This window comes from Callithrix jacchus, chromosome 13 (genome assembly GCF_049354715.1).
Source record: "Callithrix jacchus isolate 240 chromosome 13, calJac240_pri, whole genome shotgun sequence".
Lineage (NCBI taxonomy): Eukaryota > Metazoa > Chordata > Mammalia > Primates > Cebidae > Callithrix > Callithrix jacchus.
The window spans coordinates 66,284,493-66,296,716 of record NC_133514.1 but is presented as its reverse complement, the minus strand read 5'-3'; the positions used below and the strand labels follow the sequence as shown (position 1 = coordinate 66,296,716).

Below are 12,224 nucleotides of genomic sequence, written 5' to 3'. Positions count from 1 at the left end.
GATGAAACACCAGCAGGGCCAGCCAAGAGCTCCTGCCACGCTCTCGTCCTAGCAGCAGCACGGATGTTCCCTCCACTCCATCTGGCCTGGTCTGTGATCTGTCGGGAACTGACCTTCTTAGCCTCCATCTGGCCCAGCGATATGCAGCGTGACCCCAAAGCAACCTTGGCGTGGCTTCTCCTTACTATAACTGCACATGAAGCCCTCTAGAAGGTCCCAATGCCAGCCTCACGAATTCAGATGCCAGACGGATGAACAGAGTTTTAACAGAAGGCAAACTCCATCCTCCATCACAACGATGTGCTTCTGCTGCAGGCGTTCACTTCCACTTTGCATGCCAGCTGGGATTCGTTGTCCAATGTCACAGCAGGACCATGGAGCTGTCTCATGCCCCAAAGTTTATTTCTAAGCAGCTACTCTGATACTGATCATGAGGTATACTTGAGTTGTTTTGTTTTTTCAATGCCACAAGTATTGCCTTTTATTATATCTGGTTCTTAGTTTTAAAAGCACATTTTCCCCTTTCTGTCTCAAAATGTGCTGGAAACCCTTGGTTAGGTCAGACCTGAGTCTCACAACAGAGACTCCCTGCTCATTTCCTGAGCTGCACTCTGGTCTTTGCTGAGACAAGAAATACAAATCCTCCTCAGTACTGGGGCCTCTATCACATGGTCAGTAGGTCTGGGGACATGGGAGCCTCCATGCCAGGGTTTTCAGGGCCAGAAGAGCAAATGAGCCGCAGCTTTGGCCTGCAGACTGAGAGACTGGTCTGTGCTTGTCAGGGGCCCCAAGGAGACTCAGGAGCTGGAGACAGCCCGATGCACAGATGTGACTGTGACTGCACAGGCTGGGAGGGGGCCTGCAGGGGCCTTGGGGACTGTGCAGGTGCTGCACACTCACTTCCCTTTCCTGAGGTGGAGGGATGGGAGACCTCGAAACCAGCATGAGGGTCCCTTCCTCTGAGATCACGACCAGGACCCCTCCTACTCATCATTTTAGGAACTGAGTTCACCCAGTGCCCCTGCTGCCTCCAGCAGGACATTCTGCTCATGCTGCCCAGCTGCTGTGGGGCAGAGCTTCCATCTGCATTCCTCTCTCGAAAGGCTGGGCCACATCCTCCCATTCATTAGCTCTTGACTACAATTTCCTTCTGTCACCTTAAAATCGTATTTTCTTCCTGGCTTCCTCCCAGGCTCTCGCTTTCATCTGTCTAAGGACAATCCCTCCTTGCTAATAAACCTCAAGTGGGCGGGCCAGCCCCTCCTGCCAGCCCTTTCATCTGCCCTTTGCACAGGAAAACCAGCTCTCACCTGGGCATACGCCCAGCCATTGCCTCAGCCCACAGCCTGTAGGTCCCACATAGACCCTAGAGCTCTCTTTCCTGCCCTAAATTCCAATTCTCAGATGTTCAGATAAGCTAAGAATCTTCTTGGCTCCCCTTGAAAACTCCCCAGCAAAACTGCCAGCAATTGCGAGCTCTGTTGTTTATGTTCTCCTAGGCCAAGAGTGTGCTGGGGAAGGTGGCTCCATAATGTTCTTCGGAAATCTCATTAATCCAAGTCTTTTATGAACTGCATCCTCTCACTGCCTAAACATGCTGGGGTAATTATCTGACTTTGTGTCCTGACAGCTAGCATCAGAGGTGGGAACACTATTAGCTTGACCCATTCCTTTAGCTTTGTCATTGATTTCATTGAGAAATTAAAGGTCTTCTGCATTTATTTTACGGTTAAAGAGATCATGAACAAAAACACAAATGTAAATCAACGATAAAGAATTATTCTAAAATGGCATAAGTAAGCTCTGTATTCTGTAAGTAAAAGCCTCAAAAGAAGACAACGGCAGTGGTTAAATAAGGCACAGAAATTCGTAAGTATCAGCGAAAGTTAGGGTGAGAGAAAGAGAAATTCAGAATATTCAATTTCACAAATAACAACTCGGTAAATTTAAACTAAAAGCACTGGACTTAAAATATGAACATACACTGACGATGGAAAAATCATTTGGAAAGCTCAGTTTTGCTATTCTGAAACCATTGCAATTGTTATGAAATAATGTTCCCTGTCCTTATAAGGCTTTAAAAACAGGCCTAAACTTCAAGATAACAAGCCTGTAAAAATGGTAATTGTTGTGTGTTATTATACAGGCTGTACAGGGTATTTTATACCACTGGCTTACAGTCATGCTGGGCCTTAATGAGTCTAACTAAAAGACTTTTTAGCAATTTTCATTTTGTATGGATTAGAGAGTATTAGTGGGGCCCATATGGTCTTCTATAAATTAGAAGATCAAACAAGAGAGTCTCTGCAGCCAGACCTCAGCTCTGGATGGCGTCTCTAACTCACCTATTCAAGTCAGTGGGGAGCAACTGCCCCCAAGGGTTACAGAGCATCAGGGACCCCAGGGGTCTCGGACTCTGTCCCCACGCACCATTGGGGCTGAGATGAATGGACTTAGCTATTCAATCATGAGCATGCTGGCCCCAGAGATTCTGATCTACCTGTTGTCTGGAAGGTTTTAATATCATGGTTATATAAATTTCCACCAGTTTTATGTAACGGTACTTCCCAAATGAGCAACTGAAGAACTGGAGAAACACATACTCCAGATGTTAGCAGGCCCAGGAATCAGATCAGCACCGAGGGAGAATCTGCCAGTGAAGTCCTGATTCTACTCTCCTAAAGAGAGTCAAAGCCAGGACCCAACGAAGTTCAGGCGCAGACCTGGAGGGCATTTATTGACCAGAGCACACGGTGGTGAAAAACGAAAACAAAGCCAACAAAACAGAAAAACAAACAAGAATCTCCCCACTCAAAACTCAACTGTCTTTCTGTTCAAAGGTTTCTATAAAAATCCTTTCGTGTGCTCTGAAAAACTCAGTTTGTTTCTGATCTAAACAACTCACTTCACCTTAGGGAGCTTCATTATTCTCTACGGATTTCCTTTTGGTGATTCTGGTGTGAGTGTTGTGGAAACTGTCGGGGAAGGTTCCATGAGATCCTGCCCATCGTAGAAGTGTGGGCTCGGCTCTGCTGAGTTGGGGCCACTAAAGCTGTCCCTTCCTCTCGTCCCTGTCCCCACCCACTGGTGCCGGCGGCGGCTTTTGTGTGAGTGTAGTACCTGCCATTCCTGGTATCGTGTTGCCGCATGTTCTTGATAAAATGGATCTTCTTAAAATTCTTTGGTCTGGGCGAACCTGAGAGAGTTCGACATCTGAAAAATAAAGTCATTTCAAAAACACAGTCAGCTGCCTACTGGACAGATGAGACATCTCCACACAAAGACAGGAAGGACCAGACAAATGGCTTGAGTCACCCCAGAGCAGGCAGAAGTCTTCGGGGATAATGAAAACAATGCGGCTAGAAGCAAGGAAGCTTAAAAAAAACCCAATGACAGACAACTTCCTTGATAATACTGATATTATTTTATATGGGTCTCTAAAAAGCCAGCAAATCAAGACTATTGTCCCCTGCATTAAAAAAAAAAAAAACCTACGAAGGTTCCAAAGACATTATTCTTTATTGTTATCTTACAAAGAATCCTCCCAGGCCAGGCGCAGTGGCTTATGCCTATAATCCTAGCACTTTGGGAGGCCGAAGCGCGTGGATCACCTGAGGTCAGGAGTTCGAGACCAGGCTGGCCAACATGCAGAAACCTCGTTTCTACTAAAAATACAAAAATTAGCCAGGCGTGGTGTTGTGTATGCCTGTAATCCAGCTACTCGGGAGGCTGAGAAAGGAGAATCGCTTGAACCTGGGAGGTGGAAGATGCAGTGAGCTGAGATTTATCACTGCCCTATAGCCTACGCAGTGGGAGAGAGGCGCCATCTCAAAAAAAAAAAAAAAAAAAAAGGAATCCGCTCATATCAACACAGGTAAAGGGAACCAAAACTGTACATTTAAAGGATTTAAAGGGAGTAAGAAAACACTGGAAAATTCAGTTCAAAACAAGGCTGAATCACTTTTCTTCTGTAACAAGATTTTGACCTGAATTACCTGGACAGCTGCCTCAAGTTTCAACTTGACCTGCCTCGCCTGGGAAGTCACAAATTTATACTGAATGAAAAATAAAGAGACCCGGCTAGTTGCTGTTTTGTTTTGTTTTGTTTTTAAGGTAAATTTTAAATAAACATTTGTTCAACTAAAATGGCTTAGATTCAAGTTTTTTTTATTTTTATTTTGCTGGAGTATAAACATCTGCCTGTACTATAGGACTGGCGGAACAGACCACAGGCCAAGGAGATCTTATTTGTGTGTAGTGTTTTCACCCGGCAAATTCTAAGTTACAAAACCACAATCACAATGACAGAAAAGCAAAATGTTCAACAAACAAGAGTGTCATGTTTATTCCAGACAAAAGGGGCTATGACTTTTCAATTTTGGGTTTCACTACTAAAAACCTTTCTGACCTGGGTCACAGGGGTCAGCTCCTGCCATGGGACGTCGGTGCCTGTGACCTGATTCTTGACTCTAAAGAAAGATTCTGGGCCAGGCATGGTCACTCACATCTGTAATTGCAGCACTTTGGGAGGCTGAGGTGGGCACATCAACTGAAGTCAGGAGTTCGAGACCAGCCTGAACAACATAATAAAATTCCATCTCTACTAAAAATACAAAAATTAGCCTGGCATGGTGGCAGGTGCTTGTAATCTCAGCTTATCAGGAGGCTGAGACAGGAGAATGGCGTGAACTCGGGAGGCAGAGGTTGCAGTGAGCCAAGATTGCAATACAGCACTCCAGCCTGGACGACAGAATAAGGCTGTTTAAAAAAAAAAAAAGGAAGTCCTTTTAAAGGTTTGTAGAGCCCTGCTTGAGGACATTTAGTAGACGACTACTGTGGCCTTCAGGAAGGGTAAAGTGGGGATGGTACTGACACTCCCCCTCCCAACTCCGGGCCTCCAAATGCAGATTTTTTTTTTTTTTTTTTTTTTTAAATAAAGACAAGGTCTTGCTCTGTTGCCCAGGCTGGAACGCAGTGGTGCCTCCAGAGCTCACTACAGCCTCAAACTCCTGGGCTCAAGCAATCCTCCCACCTCAGCCTCCCAAAGTGTGGGATTATAGGCATGAGCCACTGTGCCTGGCCCACTAAACCCAGATTTAATTGGCTCAAGCTTCAAGGAGACAGAGCCTCACTCTGCCTTTTGCTCTCTGGGAGCAGATCCAGAACCCCAAGCGGCCTCACTTCTTCCTCCAGAATGACTGCTTGAATCTGAGGGCCACTCAGAAGTTCCCACCTGTCACACACACACAAAGAAGGTTCTTGAAACATGGAGTTACTGTTAAGAGGAGAATCCCTGAAAGCATAAAGTGGTTTCTGGAAGCACCCTCATACCCCTTCCCCTGGCTTCCTTTCCCAGGAGCAGAACTTCCTGGGCTAGCCAATCTGAGGGCAGCAGGCCAGGAGCTAGACAGCGCGCGCGTTCAGGCAGCTCGAAGATCCTGCCACCTCAGCAAACTCTGGCGCCTTCCTCCCACCTCCCAGCTGCAGGAAGCTGGGACCGACGCCAGCACAGAGGAGGGACAGCCTGAGCTGCTCCCTGCAGAAAGAGGGGCCCCAGATTCCTTGGTCTTCTGCTGGAAGTAGAAATCCACAAAAGGGCCACAGGTGGCTGGCTGCGCCAGCAAAGGAAGAAAGTGGGGCTGTGATCACTTTAACAGCTGTGGCCACCCATATCCACCCAGACAGACTGGAAAACCAAGGCAGGTGCCGACGCCGGCCACATTTGCTACAAACAAATAGAGGTTTTTCTTGATACCTAGTAGAGATGGCTTAACTCTTTATTTTTGGACATTAGGCAACCACCAGGCAGGTGCAAAATTCCTCAGTCCAAGTCCTCTCATGACACATGCTCAGTTCTTGGAACTCCAGGTAGATACAGGAAACCCACTAACCATGATGCTAGAGAAAAGTAAGACTTTTAACAGGGTAACTTAACAAAGATCTTTTATTTCCACATCAGCACCTAATTCTAACTGCACATACACCTTACTAATTTAGCCCTTCATTCAGCAAGTTGTTTGCTGTCTTGTTTTTTTTTCCCCCTCTTTTAAGCATTCAACCAAATCACCAGGGAACCTAAGAAATGCTTTAAGAAACTTGTGGTGTTGGCAACAATTGCCAAGGAACTGGAATATTGGGTGCTCGGGCTGCAGCAGGTTAAGCAAAGAATGAATTAATTCAAAGCTGCCTGCAACAGCATGTAAACATCCATTTAAAAACATACATTTTAAGTGATGCAAAATTAAATTAGCATAGAATTAAATTAAAAACTAATTTAATGAAAGATTAGCTCTTTCTTGTTAGCACTGATTATAGGATATACTCAATTATGCAAAAGGTCTAATAGATGCCTTGAAGCCATTTGTTCTTCTGCTAAGCCTAAAAGCAAGCTGGGCTAATAGCCTTCCACCCCCACAGTTCCCAAAATACATCAGCATCATTATTGGTGTTATCATTTCACAGACCAGAGAAGGCTTCAGCGATCAGCCAAATGGCCTTCCCATTTTATAGATGGGAAAACTGAGGCCCCAGAGACACTAAGTGAATTTCCAATGCTACATACCCACTTAGAGTCAGGTCAAGAACTCATGTTCCCAGACTCCAAAACTAATGTCCCTTCTTCTACACTATGCTAATATAACTCCCAGGAACAAGTGAATTTCTAAGTAAAAATGAGAAGAGTTACATTTCTTTAAGTTCTTTCTTTCTTTTTTTTTTTGAGACGGAGTCTCACTCTGTCGCCCAAGCTGGAATGCAATGGCACAATCTTGGCTCACTGCAACTTCTGCCTCCCAGGTTCAAGCGATTCTCCTACCTCAGCCTCCTGAGTAGCTGGGATTACAGGCATGCGCCACCATGCCTGGCTAATTTTTGTATTTTTAGTAGAGACAGGGTTTCACCACGTTGGTAAGCCTGGTCTCGAACTCCTGACCTCGTGATCTGCCCTCCTCAGTCTCCCAAAGCGCTGGGATTACAGGCGTGAGCCACTGTGCCGGGTCCAAGTTCTCTCTTTTTTTTAAAGTTTTCTTTTTTAAGAAACTTCATGCTAGAGTTCAGTGTTGAGCATAGCTCATTTAAGTCTCAAACTCCTGGGATCAAGCGACCCTCTCGCCTCCGCCTCCTGAGTAGCTGGAGCTACAGGTGTACATCCATGCGCCTGGTTAATTTCTTCTGTGGAGATGGGATCTCACTACACTGTCCAGGATGATGTCGGATTTCTAATCTCAAGCGACCCCTCTGTCTCAACCTCTCATAGTGCTGGTATTACAGGTGTGAGCCACTGTGTCCAGCCAATATAAGAACCTTATTTGTGTATTTATGTGCTGATTGATTGTAGAAATGGGTGTCTCGCTACCTTGCCCAGGCTGGTCTTTAGCTCCGGGACTAAGTGATCCTTCTACCTCCACCTCCCCAAGTGCTAGGATTATAGATCTGAGCCACTGCACCCAGCTGAGGATGTTTTTTAAATTTAAAAAAAGGGGCCAAGAGCAGTGCCTGTAATCCCAGGACTTTGGGAGGCCAAGGCAGATGACGAGGTCAGGAGTTTGAGACCAGCCTGACCAACATGATGAAACCGTCTTTACTAAACACGAAATTAGCTGGGTGTAGTGCTATATACCTGTAAGTCCAGCTACTCAGGAGGCTGAGGCAGGAGAATTGCTTGAACCGGGGAGGCAGAAGTTGCAGTGAGCCAAGATCATGTCACTGCACTCTAGCCTGGGTGACGGAGTAAGACTCTGTCTAAAAACAAAACAAAACAAAAAAAGGTCCCTTTGTGGAATAAATACTGACCTTGATTCTAAAACTCTCTCGATTTCTGACTTATTCTTAAAATTTTATAGTAACAAGATTTGAAGTTCAGTGCAGTATTCTGCGAGAGCTGGTGGAAGGCCGGCAAGCACTTTTACTGCACTCATTTGTGCTACCACAAGGCTGAGGACCAGACTGGGTGGATTCCGACAAGGGCACAGGGTGACAGCACACCAGCCAGGAACACAGAGCCTGCCCAGGTCCTCCTCTGGCCTCTCCTCGCCAACTCGAGACTCGAGGACAGTGCATCCTGAAGTTCGACAGCCCTGCCTGGGAATTCCGGAAGAGGGAAGAGCACTTGTAGCCTATACCCTGAGTCTCCTGGTTTCCTTTGGCTCACAGTGACCACGCTATTCCAAGGACATGGCTTCCAGCAGCCTCTTAAAACTCCAGGGGATTCTCAACGTTATTCATGGATTTTCCCGTTTGTGGCAGGAGTGAGAGAGAAACTTGGTCAGATGGTGACGTTACTCACTCTGACACCAAAGCCACTCAGTGCGCCTGGGAAAACCTCTTCTCCACGCTCGCTGAGTTTGTGGACCAAGGCCAGCTCCCTCATTTGACTTTCAATGTAGCTTTCTGTCTGACTCCTACAGGCAAATGGGCTTCTCCCCACTTCACTGCTCCTCACTTGTGCCTAGGCCATGTTTGCCATACAGCCACACACCCCACATCCTACCAGGCTCCTAGAGGTTACCCACACTATGAAAAAGACTCCAAAAGTGGAGATCGGACTGTTAGGGCCTGACTTTCTCTTTAAGAGGATGTCAGTGACAATATTCACAGTTGCCAGACACCTCCCATCTGACCCCAGGCTGTCTGTGCTCACTCTGTCCTCCACGCTTCATGCAGGCCAAGCCTGTGGACATGAGTTCTGGCCTGGGAGTGAAGCTCCAGGTAGGGAAGGAGCCAGCTCCAGGGTGGGGATCTCCCCCACAGCAGCACCCTACCAGGTTCAGAGGGAGGAGCAAAACGCTCCCAAGTCCTGGCCCGGCCAAGGCTCGCAGGGTGCAGATGTGGGTTCAAGGAGGAGCTGATGCAAGTCCACAGGAGCTCATGTGTTCCCAAGACCCTCCCTGCTGCCGCCTGCCCTGCGGTCCCTGGGAAGCCCTTGTGCCCCGTCTTCCTGGCTCACTCCCACATACTGCCCCACACAGCTTAGGGCTGCAGTGAGGATGGAAGTGGGTGCAGTACCTGAGTGCACTCTCCTCCACGAGGGCCTGGCTAGGTGAGAGGAGGGGAACCTGCCAGTCACTAGCACAGCAGAGCACAGCTCAGCAATTGCTGTCACCCCAAAAAGACAGCTTGCAAGCACTTTTTTAATCCCGAGGGAGAAAGAAACAGAAACTTTCAGACCTCAGAGGGCACTCACAACTATCCTAATTGGGCTTCCCAGCAACTAGCCAGGGAGCAACATTGTGGTCACCTCCTGAGGAATTGTGGTTGCCCCTTCTGCTGAGAATGAAGTCCAGGACTGTACCTACCGTGTGACTGCACCTGGGGGACAGGCCGGAACAAAGCCGGGCTCTTGTTCCATTAAGCAGCAGTTTACAAAATGAAGAGGAGTCATGGAAAGAAAAACACCCAAATCTCCATGCAAACTGGGATATTCCAATTTGTAATTGGATTTAATGTTGTCTTGGTCTAATGGTCCTCAGAGGTGGGTTGGACACTAGGAGATGTCCCATAGTCCCTGGGATTCAGATGGTTATTTTTAAATTTAATTCTATAGATCAAGAACTGAAAAACCAAAATCAAATTCTGGATATCACCATGTACTGTTTACATACACATAAATGATACAGAAAACTTACCTCCGGAGAGGGGCGTTCTCCTCAATATCTTCCAAGGTTTCTAAGGAAGATCTCTGAGAGATGAGGCGCCGTCTGCAGAGAGAAGGAAAAAATCTGGGAGTTAAAACTGCGTTGCAGAACGGATCAGACATTTCTGTAAATCTAAAACTGCCATTTAAAAAAAGATCGGATAAAAGCTGTCTCTAAGAGGCTGCCACATTCCCACCCTGCATGCCAGGCCCATCTTGCTGGCTGAATTCTGAGCATTCTCCCTGGTTAGAGGGCCTCTTTGTGGTGATTAAGGAAGTGACTGATCCTTTTGATGCTGCCATTTCCCCCAAGGACACACACACACACACACACACACACACACACAGACAAGGGGCCTCTTGTAACAATATAGAATAACTCTGGTGCTGCGTGCAGCTTTTCTAAAACATTAGCTAATACTGTTAAGTATCCTGATTTGAACCTGGTAACTGATAAATATTAAATCGAAAACCCTATTAAAAACAACTTCAAAATCATTAGGATGCAATAAAAAGGTTATGCTCCTTGGATGGCCATGATTTTAAAAGCAACTAGAAACAAGAAAAATATTATTCCTTTGGGAGAATTTCTCATACGGGTAGAGAGAATAAATATGTGGCATGACTGCAAAACATCAACTCTTCCGAGCTGCTAAGGAATTGCAAACCACCTGCTAAAACCTCCTCAATCTACCAGTTTCTTTCATCAGGCTGAAATAAAAACAGGTCCTAGTTTAATAATATCAGGTACAAGGAGCAGGGTAGGGTGGTGGTAACTTTAAATAAATCAACTTGAACAAAGACCATTATTTGATAGTAAATGATTTGTTGGAGAGGGGGTGGATAGGAAAAGTTTGACTGGGTTGTTCCTTAAAACAGAACTAAAAATATGAAGATAAGTCTTTTTTTAATTACATTTGGCAAAATATAGCCTAAGAACATGCAGTCATAACCATGTTCTAATTTGCCCCAACGAACAAAGAATGATACTTCTAATTCTGTGTGTACTTTTTCTGACCAACTGCTCTGATACCTTCGGCTTGTTTTTGCTTTTATAAGACAATCAGAAAGGTCATTTTTGTAGCAAACTATTCAACAGCTTCCTCAATTTTCCACTTTTCTTATTTTTTTGATACTCAAACCCTTTAAAAGAAAAATCCTCACCATACAGCCTCCTTGTCTCTTCTCCAACTATAAAACAGGAGAACACTCTCAGCTCCTCACTCGTGTGAACCAAGCACACATCTCCCTGTCTTCATGACATAACGGACTTTCTACAGGAGCTGCGGTTTCACTCTGCAATTAACTAACAGTGAATTTCCATTTCCATAATATTGCCAGATTCCCAGGGGTCAGCCAGAGCTGTGGAGGAGACACTGTCTTACCGAGAGTGGTGCAGAGTGAGGAGCCGAGTTTACAGGTAGCCAATTTGTGATTAGACAGGACCTTCCATGCAACACTTAAACTCGGGGGACAGAGCTCACCAACACCCCTGTGATAGCACCCGCAGCTGGAGCTCTGAAGTGTCTGTGCCATGGGTTGAGGCAGAGCCTCTGAAATCCCAGTTAATCCTAGGAAAGCAGGCAGGTGAGCAGTGGGCCTATCCACTCTCCAGGTGCTGAGTCCCAGGATGAACTGGGGCACTCACACCTGCCCACTGCAGATCTCAGCAACAGAAACCCTATGCTACCCATTCCAAGGGTGATGTAATTCTACACAGGAGAATGCCTAGGGGCTAGGGTCAGCCACTCAAATTGCAATGTTGGGTTCCAAAGGTTTTAGGGCTTGAGAAAGCTCCTTAATCCGGCCAGAACAGCGGCTCACGCCTGTAATCCCAGCACTTTGGGAGGCAGAGCCTGGCAGACCACCTGAGGTCAGGAGTTTGAGATCAGCTGAGTCAACATGGTGAACCCCATCTCTACTGAAAATACAAAATTAGCCAGGTGTGGTGGTGCATGCCTATAATCCCAGCTACTTGGGAGGCTGAGGCAGGAGGCAGAGGTTGCAGTGAGCTAAGATCAAGCCATTGCATTCCAGCTTGGGCAACAAGAGCAAAACTCCATCTCAAAAAAAAAAAAAAAGCTCCTTAATCCTCGAGCCTCAGTTTCTTCATCTATGAAATGGGAAACAGCAATTAGCAATTAACTAAGAAAGGGGCACATGTAAAGTCCCAGAACAGCAGTTACTGGCTTTTGATTGACACTCCAGTTTCCTTCCCTGGATAGGGATGCACCCTGACTTGCACCCCAGCTCAGCTAACCAGGAGCAGGCTGAGTATCTCAGCTCTGGCCCCAGCTCAAGGCCCAGCCAGTGGCAGGGTCATTCCAAAATGCCTTGCACCTGAGCCCACCCGAGACAAGCATGCGTTCCTTCCACACCTACATCTGCTTCTAAACACAACTAACTCTGCATATGTACACAATGGGGTGCACGAAGAAGCACAAGTCATACTTAACTGATGTGTTACCCACCTATAAAATTAGTGCCCCCCCCCCCCCCACCACCACCACTGGGCATGGTGAGTCACGCCTGTAATCCCAGCACTTTGGGAGGCCGGGGTGGGCAGATCACGAGGTCAGGAATTTGAAACCAT

The 12,224-nt window shown here is 46.5% G+C and overlaps 1 protein-coding gene across 4 annotated transcripts in view; it reads right to left on the bottom strand.

The window, feature by feature from the left end:
- Nucleotides 1–12,224, bottom strand: part of CABLES1 (Cdk5 and Abl enzyme substrate 1) — a 128,145-nt gene that overhangs the window by 64,717 nt on the left and 51,204 nt on the right. For 3 of the 4 annotated variants that reach the window (XM_035270738.3, XM_035270739.3, XM_035270742.3), the window contains 2 exons: nt 9,624–9,695; nt 3,121–3,213 (listed from right to left, as the gene is read on the bottom strand). In XM_035270738.3, coding sequence (XP_035126629.1) covers nt 3,121–3,213; nt 9,624–9,695 — 165 coding nt within the window. Of the gene's footprint in view, nt 1–3,120; nt 3,214–9,623; nt 9,696–9,828; nt 9,868–12,224 lie in introns of those variants that run through there. The other variant, XM_035270741.3, reaches the window with a different exon arrangement.